Source organism: Vanessa cardui, chromosome 1, assembly GCF_905220365.1.
Source record: "Vanessa cardui chromosome 1, ilVanCard2.1, whole genome shotgun sequence".
NCBI classification, from domain to species: domain Eukaryota; kingdom Metazoa; phylum Arthropoda; class Insecta; order Lepidoptera; family Nymphalidae; genus Vanessa; species Vanessa cardui.
Window position 1 is genome coordinate 13,850,542 of NC_061123.1, and position 17,331 is coordinate 13,867,872.

Genomic DNA, 17,331 nt, shown 5'->3' on the forward strand with positions numbered 1-17,331 from the left:
CATCGTTTACTGGTAACAACAATAGGACATAATTCACTATGCTCCCGTCGAGAGACTGAACGGAATCACTGAACCAAATTGCAAATGAAACAGTATTCATCCCCGTATCGGATCTTCAAGTCTGCATGTATTTTACTTCATTAAAGTAAATAAATGAATACTTTTTTAAGCGACTGTTAATATATTAAATAAAGAATTCTATTTTTAAAAAGTTTACGCGTTCATTATTTTTAAATTTAGATCGATGTTCTATATGTATGTGTTATAAAAAGATTACATTTCAATTTTAAAATGTTAAATTTTTCAAAATTAAATAAGAATTTAAAATTGGAACGTCATTTTTTTTATAATACGCTTAACATTACAAATACGTTGTAAGTCATGTTCTGTTAAAATTAGAGCCTTTGTCAAGAACATTGCCGTTTCTGCAATAAAAAAAAACGAAATGTCAAACTTTTCAATCAAAACATTACAATTCTACGCTGATATCTAACACCCTGATCCTCTATTTACAAAGACCGTCGCCAAGGCTCGGACACTTACTATTCACCCTGTAGTCCGGAATCATTTCGTTCGATAGAAATGTGTTCAGGGAATGTAAAGCAACACTTGCAATAACGATCCGACTCAAACAGACTTATTTTTATCTTCTATTTTCACCAGTATGTTCGACTTTTCCGTGTAACACATGACCCTGATACACGTTAAGTCACTATTTATTCTCGCTATCCAAATTTTGAATAAAGAAGCCGTTACATAAGTCGTTTTATTTATACTGAATCGTAACGATGGTTGCGGGTTCAAGCCAGGATAAGCGTCTCTGAATTATCACGTTGTTAAATGGTATTTATAACACATCTCGAGCTTGGTGGTGAAGGTTAATATCATAAGCATATCTGCATGTGATGCCTTGTGTTCTGTGACATTTTTTAAGAAAAAGCCTAGCTCGGGATAACTGGCCGTATTGCATAACTTTTGTTTTCATTGTATTTGAAATTAGAATTAAGAATATAAAAACTCTTTTGTATCAATATTTGTTTTCAAAAATATTTTTTATAGTTGTATTCAAAATCCGGTTGATTCTGTACTATATATAATATCGACGCATTTCAAATGTCAAAACAATATATGTTATAACATTTAACGCGAATAACTGATTATCGACGAAAGCCGCATAAAATCTGTTGCGTAGCTGAAGAGATCACCGTAGAGTCGGTGGGAAGCGCTTTACACTATGCAAAGATTGTGTGGATAAAACAGATCGTTTTACTTTAAACAATTAAATTTGAAAGCATTGCTTGATTAAATCTATATTAATATTCGTAAACACGTAAAACTAGACTAAACTAAACTATGCTCATTTCGGAGAAGACTATGTATATAATCAAGCAGGACATAACGATTATCGATGGTTTCACTTGAATGTATATAATAAAGAAATTTCAAAAATGGAACGCTATTAAAATAGAACAAAGCATAAGTAAAGATATAAATTATAACGAACTTCATTTGGAATTCAAGTGACTTCAAACATTGAATTATTATTAGAATCATCCGAAGATTCTTCCGATTGTATCTGAAAGATAATATAATATATGTATATATTAAGGGAATGTGCATAAGGTAAATAAAAATTACAAATATTTGTTAGGTAAATTATATTTTTAATTTAAAAATTAACGAAACGTTCCATTGAAACAATTATACAAAAACTCATTAAAGATAACAATATACATAAGGCCCAAATGAGAATTTGTCCGAACCCAATATAGAAACGGCTTACATATCCGTAGGTATGCGCTGGCATTTGAATGTGGCAACATTTGCACTGAAGCCTCAATTGACCCATTTGGGCTCACCACGTGCTTACAACGGCGATATATCGAGATGCTTTTGAGTTTCTTTTTGTATAAAAAACACAATATATAAATAAAAAAAATATTTTAACTCTACTAATTTAATTAATACGCTTGAATCTTATGTTAAAAAATATATTTACAAATTGACACTAGTTGCTCTGTACCGTCTTCGTACTATTAAATTCATACAAAGTAACATACTAGAAATTAAAAAATAAGCTTTCTTAGTATATGGAATTGACTAAACATAAATTATAAAAATTAACTGTTACAAAGAGTTTTTTGTCGGTTCTCCTTAGTAGAATCTACATTCATAAACGGCTGTATCTTTATGTTATTCTAGAAAATATGATTATATAATTCTTTCATATGTGCTTACATCGTGATTTTTTTGTCATGAAAATAATACTTTATGTCATCTAACTCATGACATTTGACCGCTCTATAGTTCGATCGTGTACATTTTTGACCAAGTAAATGTTACAGAACTTAGTAGTAGGCCTCTTCTCCCCAAACAACAATACTCAGTAGTGTTGCTTTCCGGTTTGAAAAGTCAGTGTGCCAGTAACAGGCACAAATAACAATGATAATAAACCGAATGTTTGATATTTCATACGATGCCAATGTCTAGTGATGATAGGCGGGCTACATACATATTATATTATAAAAAAATAAATCATAAAAACACTTAAAAAATTCAATTAAATGTAATAGGTTAAGTACCTAATTAAAACCTTAACTAGCAATGCATAGGTATTTTACGTAGGAATGGTTAATACTTCTCATAGCACCAGTGTCTAGCTAGCTATGGTGAGTACGACTATTTTATAAAAAAATATTCATTTAGTATAATTCGTAAGAATAATTAATGATTTTTTATTCAATTATACTCAGTAGAATTTACATCTACAGTGGTAGTTGTATGTTTAATTAATCTTGTAAAATGACAATTCAAAAGTGTTTGCACGATTCTACTTGAATTAAGTACATATAATATTTTTGGTCTTGCTCACAGGCGAGTGTGAAACATTTTAATATAAAATTTCCAAAAGGATTTTGTATCGATTTTTTACTTTTATTATATATTTTTTATTTTTCATGTGTTATTTGTTCCCTATATATTGTGAATATATGAATTAATACAATTAAACAATAACAATTCTTTTTATATATACTTTTTGACTTCCTCCTCAAAAAAAATAATAATTAATGTTATGACGTTTCATTCAATTTCGTTAACAAAACACAATTATATATTATTAAGTTACAAATACAATTAAAACAAAACGAATCTATTTAAAAACCTTTGTCTCACGAAATTTGGTGCCGTCACTAACATAACTCGATATTCAATTAAAATTAAACAAATAATAATAAAGTTTAAATAATTTATTAGACTTTATATAAAACATAAATTTATTTCGAAATTAAAGCTATTACCGATTACAAAGAGCAGTGCAAGTCAGCGCAGCATCCAACTCAATGAATGTAGAGCCAATCTTCCGCTAGATGTGTCTACAAATAATTCAACCATCGCTATTCTGTGAGCAAATAGATAGTCCTCACTTCCGACACATGTTTCCTCGGACAGGACACGAGGCACTGGTCACGTAGAATATTGACGCCTCGAGCCATCCATTTGCCGGGCAAAATACGGTATCTCAGCCAAGATATATTATTTTTAGGTTTTAAAAAGAGAAGTGTTCGGTTGATATTTGTATTCCAAATACAAAATAATATAAAAAAAAAACATTTATATTTCGAATTAATTGTCTGTAATCGTATACATTTAGTAGCTTTTTAATTTGCAGTGATTGTGTTAGTATTCACGTATTGTGCCCTAAATTTAAATTCATACAAATACTCTTTGATGTATTCGCACTGGCCATGTATGACATGATTTATACGTATATGATTTATACGTCAGTCGTTAATCATTCACGCATGTTAGTGCTAAGACCATACACACTGTCCGCATCAATTGTATCAGCACTGTCATTCTGTAAGAACTCACTCAGTATCTCACTCATGAAATGTTGACCAATTTTGTATAGTATGTAACATCACATTCTGACGTTTAATAATCGAGTTTTGTAGTGATTTTAGATTTTATTTTTAAGAATACCTGTTTTGATCATGGGTTATGAGAAGTATCGACTTTTAAGTCCTACATTATAAAAAGTTATGCAAATAAATTTTGTTTGATATTTAATTTGTTATAAAAGAGTAATTATTTTTTAAATATTTTTACTAGTTAGCAACCCAACCCTACTTCGCACGATTGCAATGTATTCGTGACAACAATGAATATGATTAATTTATTTCGCTTTATAATCAGTCCATTTGGTTTATAAATTGGAATTCGAATAACTTTAACTGCCAAAATCAAAATGTCAAGATGTATTGTTACAGCCAATTTTCCCAATACCCGTTTCAGCGAATGAATCGGTTGCACGTAATTTAGAATCGATTCTAAAGTCTCTATTCGAATGATTGATTGAGAAATTGTAAACCGTTTAGTGATACGAAAATACGCTTTCCAATTTCTGTAGTGTTTCGCCACGTGTTCTTAGAAAATAAAGGTATACTATTTTTATAGGATATTTTAAGAATTAAACTTTTTTAATACATTGCTTTGATGAATCGAGTAAGGCTTAGGCGTTAGCTTAAATGTACTAAATAGATTTTAATTTACTAATCACATTCATAGTTACTTAGAATAGTATTTACTGATTATATATACTATCCATCCTTTATTATCTACTTCTATTATTGAAAAACGCAACAAAATTTGTTGATTGCTTAAAAAGTTAGCAGAGTTACAGAGACAAAGGCAGTAAACGACTTTGTTTTGAATTTGTACTGATTTTTATTGTACTAAAATTTATATACAATTATTAAATCAATTGTACTAAACTATTACAAAACATAAGCGTATAATATAAATAGATTCCTGTACGTTAAATGATTCACGTACTACTTATAGTTTGCACACACAGTTATTAGTTACGAATATGTCGTTGGTGTGTCTTATAAATAAAATCATTTATAGGGTACACGAGTGTTTAGCCTCTAATCTAGGCATAAGCTATCTGTAGTCTCAATTTCAACCCCGTTTCAAAGCCGTTTATCAATCAAAATCACTTCATCACTTTTGAATCGTCATTTTACAATTAAGTGAAGCTACCACCGGTTCGGAAAATAGAATCTACCGCGAAGAACCGGAAAGAAACTCAGTAGTTACTATTTTTCAACATTTAAAAAATACAAAGTAATGTTAGTTAATACAATTATTTAAATTAATATATCCTGCTCGGACGTCAACAGGTATAAACTGCACGCTTTTTATCATCTATAAAATCTTGTATCGAATAATATGTTTTTTTTTACCAATGTGTTTTTTACAAACGATTTGAATTTACAAAACGGTAAAGTCAAAATGTCTGCGGAATTTTACTATAGAAATTGAGTAATAAATAGCCAAACGTATGAAAGTCAAACACTTTCACAATATTTTTCACCTTCCAATCTGAATACTACAAACTAACTATATACTTAAAATTATGTGGTAACATTAGCACACTATAAATATAATTTAATTAATCATATACATTAGTCGTCTTTGTGCGGAATTGAAATTGATTTGCATATTATAGTATTTAAACCGATTTGTATTGATCATAATTTCTGTTAGTACCGTTTGCAAAGGAGCCCTTTTATTTATTCATGATTTAAAGTACAGTAAAGGAGCTGAGATGGCCCAGTGGTTAGAACGCGTGCATCTTGACCGATGATTGCGGGTTCAAACCCAGGCGAGCACCACGATATATATGTGATTAATTTGTGTTTATAATTCATCTCGTGCTCGGCGGTGAAGGAAAACATCGTGAGGAAACCTGCATGTGTCTAATTTCATCGAAATTCTGCCACATGTACATTCCACCAACCCGCATCGGAACAGCGTGTTGAAATATGTTCCAAACCCTCTCCTTAATGGAAGAGGGGGCCTTATATCAGCAGTGGGATATGTACAGGCTGTTACTTTACTTTACTAAACAACAACCTGTAGATAATACACTACTGGGGTATGGTTCTGATTAAAGGTTAAACACATATACAGTACCAGACCTAATTGTACCTGAGTATGAGTTTGTTGGTAAGCTATTTTGCTTACCCCAACGCTAGGTAGGTACCTGCTTATCATATATTCTACCGTTTAACAGATTGCTGTTCACCAAACAAACAAGAAATAGAAAATATTAATTTATTTAGTATTGCTGTTTTCTCTTTTAAACGGTACGCGAGCCCAACTAAGGCACGAGGCACACAACAATTAGTTCCCACGTGGGTGGTGCATACCACTAGGTATATGATTGATTAATATTTCTGTCCTTAACCATCATTCGGCCGTTTCCCGCCAACCTATACGACATGAAAAAAAATATACCTTAAACATAATAAAACTCATAATGCTTCGTCCTTGATCACAATCTCCAATTAAGGTTCACGAGCTCTAACACTAAGTCATCTTAAATTCAATTAATTTTTTTTAGATAAAGTCTTTATTAACATAAGAATTAACAACATTAAATGCTTAAGTATATATATACAAATATGAACTAAAACTAGTTACTGTATAAATCTTGACCGCGTGGAATGGTGGCTAGAATGCTAGCAGCATTTCCCCGTTGAATCGCAATTCCGATCCTCTGGGCAAAAACGAACCAGCCCTCCTGTCAATAATGCAATAATTATAATATATTTAATCAAACTACACCTTGAAGAAATGTGAATAGTTTTTTTTTAAAAAGGGACCATTGTTTGAAAAATTCGAAACGAACTTGTGTTAAAACAATATTATCAACACTATGATAATCCTTTTTTATTTCATAGGGGCTGATTTTAAAGATATAAAGCAATAACAATAAATTAACAGATGGACAGTGCGATACGGAAGCGATTGCGTTCATTTCGATTTACTTTAATGCGGAGATACACCTATTTAAAAACAGACACGTACAGATTACGTCGATTAAAAACATTGTTTTTCATTTGCGTTTTATTGCAAAGATGTGAACGTAGCTTAATGATAATGCTATTATTAATAATATATCTGTTATACACGTACATTATTGCAATTCGATTTTTAAATCCCAAATATTTTTGATAAAAAAGTAATGCTTTTTTTTTTGTTTTCAGCTCTAGGTCTGGAACCGGATTTCCTGTATCCCCTGGAGAACGTGACGATAGCGCAGGGGAGGGACGCAACCTTCACCTGTGTGGTCAATAACCTGGGTGGTTATAGGGTGAGTGGCGACTCCGCCACCGCCAGGGTGTGTATCAAACCAACTCAATACAGCTAGATCGAATAGACGAGCACCCTCACTCAGCACTTGATATTGAGGTCTATAGTTGTACGCCTGGTAGTCTCTTAACATGATTTATTCAGAAGCCAAATTGATTTTCAGCGGGGTCTCGATTGCATAGAACTGAATAGTAATGAAGGTCTGAGGGCTATAGCAAGGCGGTAAATCAAAGGTTTTGCCAGGACTGATATTATTAGCGATTTGTAAAAAGCCTTCATTAAAATATGCAATACTAAATACGCTTTGTTCTACACCAAAAACTATTTACAAAATAGAGGTTATGATGCCTAAGAATGAATCTCTTCCAGAAAACCTGAAAAGTATATGAAATTTAATAAATCAGTTGTGTTTAAAAAAATGTTAACATAGGTTTATTTTTATATGAATGTTTTTTTATCACATAATAATATATTTGTTGTATGACATTATTTCGTGTTTTATGACGTCATATTAAATTAAGCAAAGCGTGTAATCGAAGGTAATATTTCTTAACTCAAATAAATTCCTAATCAATATATAAACTAAAATGTTTATCATATATATAATTTTAAATTTGATCGAATTAATTGATTTATGAGAAAAAATGCTCATATGATGATATGAATGATGATTGATTAAAAATGACATTCGCTGAAAATCAATTAAGGCTTTCTAAATTATAGACCTCAACAGAATAGTCCTCTGCACCAACTTTCACACTTCTTAGTACACAATCTTCAATGCACTTCTACTCACCTAATAGAAACTATCTCTACCTAGCATAGAGTAACACACTTGAAATGAATTGCACAGTTATTTCACTGTAGCATAGCTAGCAATACAAAGCACATTTTGCACAGACACCAACACCTGCACATAGAATAAAAACTCAAGAATATAAAATAAAACGAATTACGTAAACGTATTCTTGGGTTTGAATATAATTATGCACAAACTTTGCTATGTCGATAATATGCGAATTATGAAGCATGTATATTGGAAATCGATAGCACCGCCCCCTTCCTCTAAAAACATTTCATTTAAATAGACCCTTACATAAATCCAATTGATTATTATAATTTAAATAATTGGATAATATTTATATAAATACAAAAGTAATAAATTATTTATTATAAAATAAAAAGCTTACCAAACATCGGGCGAAATATAAATGAATAAACGCTAAATGAAATACGCTTCGAAAGCCATCGAACAAGCGGAAATGTAGTATGCATTCGGGTATCAATTAATTTGCAAAGCGAAACCGCTAATCCACTACGAGGCTATTCCATTTAGGCAAGGAGACCTTGCAAAACAGTCACTTTACGAAATTAAAATAAAGCCAGGGCAAACCCCCTTAGTCCCCGTTCAATCATTTCGAGAGGCAGTGCTCTCGACTGTCCTCACAGTTAATCTACAGTTGGTATCTTATTGTTGAATTATTCGAAATAATATCGAACGAGACATTTACAAAGGTAAAAAGCTGAACGAATTCGTAAAAAACTAATTGTTTTCAATTACGCAAATTACTTCCCCGATAAAGCTACTGCATCGCCCTGGACACTTTTCTTAAGAAACTCTATTTAATTATTTACAAAAACAAAAAACTAAATAAGAAACACGTCTGTTTCTGACGTGAGCTTATTAATGATTTAATTTTAATTTCTACAATGAAAACATATCACATGGTGGTAGGGCTTTGTGCAAGTCCGCCTGGGTAGGTACCACCCACTTATCAGATATTCTACCGCTAAACAACAGTACGCAGTATTGTTGTGTTCCGGTTTGAAGGGTGAGTAAGTCAGTGTAACAACAGGCACAAGGGACATATCATCTTAGTTCCCAAGGTTGGTGGCGCATTGACTATGTAAGGAATAGTTAATATTTCTTACAGCGTCATACTCTATGGGTGATGGTGACCACTTACCATCAGGTAGCCCATATGCTCGTACAAAAAGCTATTCCATAAAACAAAAAATATAATTCATCTATGTAAATCTAATCTAAATATAAGAATGAATCTGCAAAATCCTTCAAATTCAAAGTTTCGAAACAATCATTACGATCGTCTCCCAAGCGACTTCTCGAGACAGAGTAAGTATATCGCTAAGAAACAGTTCAGATATCCGAAGTCTCAGACATCGATACATTCGTTTGCTAACCCATACTGATCGTATTCTGTAATTACAATCACAGTAATACGACGGAATCCCCAAAGACAACGGCTGAACTGATAATCAAACATTAATATCGGTATTGGATATGAAACTAGATGGTCTTCGGAATTAAGAAATAGAATACATTATATGACTGAGTTCAGAAATATTCACAAAATCAAAATATACTTATGTAGACTTTATAAGCATTATGATTCATATTTTAAAAATTACATATATTAAGTGAAGCTACCACCGGTTCGGAAATATTGTACCGAGAAGAACCAGCAAGAAAATCAGTAGTTATTCTTTTTCAACGTTTTAAAAACCCATTCATGTTAGTTATATACAATAATATATTTTTATATTTATGTAATATATCCTGCCTGAAAGTTAACGAGTATTAATTCCACGCTTTTTTATCGTCTGTATAATCTTGTATTAAATCATTTGCCTCCTTTACTAATGTAGTTTTTACAAATTATTTGAATTTATGAAACCGCAAAGTTAAAACTTTATACAACTATATTTATAATAAATATCGTTAAGCTATAGGTAAGGTATGATTAAATGACGAACATACAAGATGTTACCGTCCGCAAATGGTACCATCCCATACAAAAACACACATTCCATAATAAAAAACAAATGACATGACTTCGATATGCACCGCTGGTATGGATGAGTTTGGAAGCCGGTAAATACTAAAATATATATTCAATGTTTTTAAAACTTTTATTTATTTTGTTAAATGGTTGATGCAATTTTCCAAAACAAATATAAACATGTTGATTTTATAAATTAATCCATTACCCAATAAAAGGTAAACATAATATGTATCGTAGTTTTTTTTTGCTTTTTTATTATTGTATAACGCGTTTTTAGACTTGACTTTAGACAAATTAATTTTAATTTTAATGTTTTTAAAAATTGCATCAAAGGATTCTCTTCTTTCCAACCTTTTTAAGTCAAAATTTAGCAATTGTAATAATTTAATAATTCTTGAGAAAGGGTTGGAAGAATTCACGTTAATTTTAATTTTATTTTTATGTTACCTGTTTCTTTTGGCACTATTGATAAGTTAAGACGTAGCCACAACCTTAGTGAAGTGCACAGATTAGTGATTGATGAAATGCACTCAGTGTTTTAAGATTGTGTAGTCAACTTTCCTTATAGCACCCACTGTAGAGCACTCTATCCTGCACTCTAATATATAAAATATCATAGAATATCAATTAAATACGACTCTCATTATAGTTTAACCAGTCCTCACAAAGAGTTTCTATATCAAACAAAATAGTTCTATGACGTTTCTTAAAATAAAATTGAGCTCCGCGTCCAACAAAATGTATCTGTAACGCCATATTTTCGTGGACATTTATTTCTTTTTTGTTACGCGCTATGCAGGAAATTAGCTTCTATTGCGATGTCGACGCTTTTGGTAAAGCGGGCGAAACGAGGGCGTTTTCACAGTACGCCCGCAGTACGCCTCATAGCGGCGACCAGACGAAAATGTAATTAAAAATTCCGAGAGCATTTTGCGAGGCGCTCGCAACAAGATAGTGTTGCCGGCGCTCGAGGATCGTTGTCATGACTGCCTCTTGGGAAGTATTCGCTTGTAATTAGACTTGTTCGCTATAAAAGTCTTCATCGCTTACGTTTTTTACAACCGCTAACGTTCTTCATCAGAGATAATCGGGACTGGTTATATATACTTTTTCTCTATCCCCAAAACGATGTTAGATAAGGTGACTGCGGAAGTATTTTAGTAATGCGCAACTGAAGAATGCTCTGTGTAATTCCCCGGGACAGGTTGCATGGATCAAAGCGGATACAAAGGCGATTCTGGCAATACACGAACATGTGATCACAAACAACGCACGTCTGAGTGTAACACACAACGACTACAACACGTGGACGCTGATCATCCGTGGTGTGAAGAGAGAGGACCGAGGACAATACATGTGCCAAGTAAACACAGACCCCATGAAAATGCAGGTAACATTATAAGATTCATCAATTATTTTAACAAGTTTCATTAATGCTGTATAATTTTAGTTGATAAATATTTATAATATGCGGACGTGCTATTAACATCCTTTGTGAAGAAATCGTAATGAAAGTATGTATTACACTATATAATAATGTTTTATTATTTATACGAGATTTAAATGAGAGAACTTTTAGTAATTACAGTACAATAATATAATATTTTCATTGAAAAGGATGACAATTGTAACTGATATTATTTATTTTTTATTAATTGAATTTGTATTTTTTGTTAAATAAGATATTATCATTTAAAATAAAAGCGAAATAAATTTGTATTTATCATCAAGTATTGTGTCCAATCACTGCTATTATCAAAATAAAAATATTTGTAACAGTTCATACTAAGAGGGTTGACAATCAATGTCATCTAAAAGGTACCCCGTCCAAAATACAATCACCCAAACCTTCGATATCTAAGTTGCCGCTGCGACGTAAATCGATAAATTAAAAAATTCGACGTCATTAATTTTATTTAATTTGGACAATTAATTTTATTTATTTTTTGCTTATATTAGTATCCTAAATGTTTGTATAGCAGTAACTGTCACTGAACCGAGTGCTATTACGCTGCTTAATAATAATAAAGCCTTTTTTATTTCCTATAATGTTAGCATATTTTATAAAAGAAAATACTTATATCTATGTTAGTGTTGCACTATTTCTGTTTTTTTTTGTTAAATTATACTATACGAACCCCTTCGTAGGGGTGCTAATTTTATCCAGTCTTTCTATTAGCATAATAATTCGAGATAAAAGAGAAACAATGTTTAAAAATAGATGACTAAAATGTCTCCCAAAAATAACAATCTAAAAACTCATCGTATTAAACCAATCAAAACTTTCAAGGCCACGAAAACATACTATACAGTAAGCGTTAACAATTCCCAAGCTAAAACACAAAATGCTATGAAGACACGAATCGGCACCCGGACGAGTAATGTCTATAGTTTTCACCGCACTATTTGTCTGAGTAGACCGGGAGTTCATAGCCAAGGCTAATGAAAATATTTATCATATGTATTTTTTACAGACAGCATTTTTAGAAGTGGTAATTCCACCAGACATCATTTATGAAGAGACGTCTGGGGATATGATGGTACCAGAAGGGGGGTCAGCTAAGCTCGTGTGCAAAGCACGAGGATATCCACCCCCTAAAATAGTCTGGAGGCGAGAAGATGGTGGAGATCTAATATCTAGAGGTGGACCTCAAGGCAAAACCAAAGGTAACGTATCTTTTGAATAGATATAAAATTTTCATATGTAGTATCCGTCGGTCTTTTACTAGTTATTCTGTGGATAATGAGCACGGAAGTCACGTGACTTAATACTGCATTGACCGTTCTACCGTCAGAAAACAAGTTGTTCTGCGACATTAGACTTTCATCATCAAAATTTCACTCAAACGCACTAGATGTTTTTATTCTTCATTCTTCACACGAACTGTCAATGTGATCACTATTTTAAGTAAAGTAGAGTAACTGCCTGTAAATTTCCCACTGCTGGGATAAGGCCTCCTTTTCCATTAAGGAGAGGATTTGGAACACCACGCTGTTCCAATGCGGGTTGGTGGAATGCACATGTGGCAGAATTTCGATGAAATTAGACACATGCAGGTTTCCTCACGATGCTTTCCTTCACCGCTGAGCACGAGATTAATTATAAACATAAATTAAACACACATATATAGTGGTGCTTGCCTGGGTTTGAATTCGCAATCATCGGTTAAGATGCACGCGTCCTATCCACTGGGTCACCTCAGTTCCTATCACAATTTCCACACAATTAAGGGTCAGTTTATCCTGACCATTATTATCGGGATATCTACAAGTCTAATTTTAAAAGAGATTTTCTAGGAATCGCATTCCATCTTCGACAAATCCCGAGTGGTTATCGTAAGAGCTGTATAGGTTATTTTTGTTAAGCTCATTGAATCGATAACGTGAGTTTTCCAACTACCCCAACCCCTGTAGTAGCGGGAATTCAAACTACTGACAAAAACATTCGCAAATGGTCGTTTAAATGTAAACGGCACTAAAAGTTTGCAAAATCCTGTCCAAAAAATAATTCACTGATATTCTTACATTGCATCGAATTTAACAGGACAGTTTATTATTAAATATTTTAATCACCTTCTTTTACAATAGAAAAAAACGTGAACACAGGAAACAAATAGGGTTTATTTAAAATAAATCATAAAATAACATAAAATTTATGGGTCTAGAATATCATGCAAATTTTATGGCTAACAGTTTGCGTGCTTCGCCATTATTAATAAGGTACCCAAAGGAAATATATGTTTATGAAGATCGTTATCAATAGTTTAGTGGTTGTATTTGTTTATGTTATAATGTGTTATATTTATATAATTATGTCATGTCAAGTCCATGATTTAATTATTAATAGGTACCAAAAAGCCGAATTAAAACCAAACTTCAACATTTAATACAGTGACATACATTAAATATTAAACAGAAGTCAATATAATTTTTGGAAAATTACTTTTTCATTCTTTATTATAGGTACATACTTAAAGAAAAAAATAGCTTACTCCTAACAATTAAAATGGTTATTTTATACCCAAATCGTGAAAGAAAATACCCAATCGTGGTAAATAATATACGTACCATTATTTTTTAAATTACCTATGACTGTTTTATTGGTAGGTTAATTATTGAATACGCTATTTTGATACGTGTACCTTATCAAATTTATAATTATTATAGCGAATGTCACATATGATATTTTGATATCTTACGCTCATATTCTGCATTATGCATACATTTAAAATAACTAAAAACTTAAAAACAAAATTTACAGATACTATCTTTGACCATTTTGGCAGCGTCTGCTAGGAGAGACCGCACAGGTCAACAGTTCTCTCTTCGAATATGTTAACGTAAAAAGCTATATCTCAAAAATTATAACAAATAATTACACATATACAAGTGAAAGATAATGATAAACTACCGTAATATGAAATCGAAATATGGCTCGAAATAATAAGTTTTATAATTATTTTTATAATACAAATAGTGGTCGAGCAAATGTTCATCCAAATGGTATGTGGTCACCTCCATAAACAAACACTAAAACATATTAACCTTTCATTACATATCCAACAAGACACCAACCTTGGGAACTAAGATGTTATATACCTTGTGTCTGTAGCGTACTCACCCGTCAAGCTAGTACAAAACAATACTTAATATTGTTTGACAAATAGGTATATCATAAATCATACTTCTTCCAATCAATGATTAAGGCAATAAAGAAATAAATGAATGAACAAAAAGTCATGTTGATCAAAGATCTATAAGTTGTGTTTAATTAAAACTTGAAAACACGAACTTTACAGTACAGAGTCTGTACGCTCATATAACTATAAGAGAGAGCTTGACCCTCAACACATGAGAGCCTCACTATGCATATATTAAGTAGGTTAATCCGGATAAGGAATTCTGTTGTACTACGTTAGATTCCCTTTGTTAAAATATCAGGCTTACATAAGTTTCTACAATATTCAAAAGATATATATAAAAACTGCATACAACATTTATTTACTATATACTTTTGATAATTCAAGTAAAACAATAACCATTTATTAATACACTTATAGCACTAATATTTCGTGTCCGCAAATATTTGCCCAGCTCATTTAATTACTCTACGCTGTTCTTAGTGGAATCTTGTGAACGAATCATTGTTACTTGTAAGTGTTATTTGAATTAAATTTATTCCAATATTTAGTATCGTAGAATTTATTCTCATACTAGCGGCCCGTCCCGGCTACGCACGGGAAAAGATAAGTATTTTTTTTTTGAGCTTTTTTTTTAACATGTTAACAAAATTGTCGTTATATTCCAACTTTTTTACACAGAAAGCTTAATAAAATATATATCTACACCTTCCTTCCGAATCCCTCTATGTACCCTAGTGAAAACCGCATGAAAATCCGTTCAGTCTTGGAGTTTACAGCGAAGATACAGGCAGACAGACGCAATAAGGGGACTTTGTTTTATAATATTAACTTGTAAATTCTTAAAATCAATAATTATGAAAGTCAAGATCTTAATACCACTAATACATATAATTAATACCACTAATACAATAGATAATTTATAATTAAACAGTGAAGAAGTTTAAGAAATGAGCCAGGAATAAATCAACTCTTAAAATATTCACTATTGAATCTTAGCAGTAAATCAGACCACAGCACCTCGGGGAGCTCCTATTACCATTCACGCCGCCCTTTCTAATCCCGTTGGATTACAATCTCATACCGCCCGGGAATAATTACTCACCTACTCATCTCAGCACTTGGCCAAATAAAGAAGCAACGAAACTATTAGTAATATACACCTACCTCTTTAATTTGACAGCATAAAAAGTAGATTTGATTTTTTTGTAGATATAATAATGGCAATTTTAGTATATCTTAAACGAGAAAATATTGTGTAACAAAATTTAAATTTAGAAGTATCCTTCTGAATTTTCTTTAAGAATTATTTTCAAAACCGTTACCTGAGAGAGAAAATACAGACTCTTCTAAAAGTTTGCATAGAATCTATTGATGAAATCAAATAGGTCTCGGATCTCTTATAGATGTGGTTGGCAATTAAATGGCTGATCGATTAACTACTAAAACTTAGAGCGATGGCATTTACTTGTATACTCATTCTATTTAACAGCATAATAGTAGTCTTAATACACTTAAGTCAAATTGATATTAGGTATTAGTGGAAACCATATCCTATAACGATAAATGGATAAATTGGAACTCGTGATAACATTCATAGTTACACAGTTTGCTCAACAGAAATATTATTTTACACTATACAGAAAGAATCACTTAATATTTAATAATTGCAGGGTAATTGGATTCTCTAATCTTTACTGCTAAGTGAAGAATCATTAAAAGTGTAAAAATGACGATGACTTTAATTTAGTCGGTCATTAAAACAAACCCAACTCAAAACAAATAGCTTGAAATAGATTAAAAAAGATACTATATGAAAATTGAATAATTTTAAATCGATCAAATATTATAGACAATTAGGCGGATAATGGTGTTTTTAAACGAAGCACATGCAGACCAAGGCGTTTGATATCTGTGTTGTAAGCCAGATCAGCTTCGCAGGAGACAAAAACAAAACAGGCTGTATGATTTCAGTACCCCAGTAAACACTTAAATTCTGGCTTCAGGATTAGCACACACTCAGCAACTGGTGTCGATTTCAAGACGCTTCAATATCAGATCGATGAAATTAAATGTCGAATCGATGGTCTTTTAAATATAGGATTGAAGTGATGAAATCAAATTTAATTACTCGTATCTTAGTGCGATTTGACGTTGCAAAATAAAATTATGTCTGAATTAAAAGCCTCCATAATTTCGACTCCTAATTCCATAAATGTTGTGATGAATTTAATAAATAAGTCAAAATTTAGCATTTCTTGTATGTGTGTTTAGTAAGAATGTTTAAATGGGGTAGCATAATATCCTACCCAATTAAAACCAATATAATTTTCATTTAATAACTTATAAATCAATATACGTCAAAATAAGCAAATTTTTACTTGTTTTTACTGCCTAGATTTTCTCTAAAATAAAAGTAGGCAAAAACTTTTCGTTAACATATTTCGTTACATATTTACAAAATTTCAATTTTCATTTATTTTAAAAATAAACCTAAATACAAAATCTCTTATAAAATTGAAACATTATTTGAAGTAAAATTAACTAAATTACGAAAATAAACTACAAGTATAACGTTATTATATTTCAAACACCTGTTCATATCAACCTCTTTCCCAGATCATAGAATTTGTCGAATAAATCACGTGGAACTTAATATTATCTATACAAGAAACTAATTATACCTTACTACTGAGGGGAATTCGTGACGAGTGGCAATTGGA

At 31.6% G+C, this 17,331-nt stretch overlaps 1 protein-coding gene across 2 annotated transcripts in view; it reads left to right on the forward strand.

Moving 5' to 3' along the window:
* Positions 1-17,331, forward strand: part of LOC124534043 (lachesin-like) — a 107,038-nt gene that overhangs the window by 51,937 nt on the left and 37,770 nt on the right. The window contains exons 3-5 of one of the 2 annotated variants that reach the window (XM_047109683.1): positions 7,059-7,192; positions 11,173-11,358; positions 12,443-12,635. In XM_047109683.1, the coding sequence (XP_046965639.1) occupies positions 7,059-7,192; positions 11,173-11,358; positions 12,443-12,635 (513 nt within the window). The remainder of the gene's footprint in view (positions 1-7,058; positions 7,193-11,172; positions 11,359-12,442; positions 12,636-17,331) is intronic. The other variant, XM_047109693.1, reaches the window with a different exon arrangement.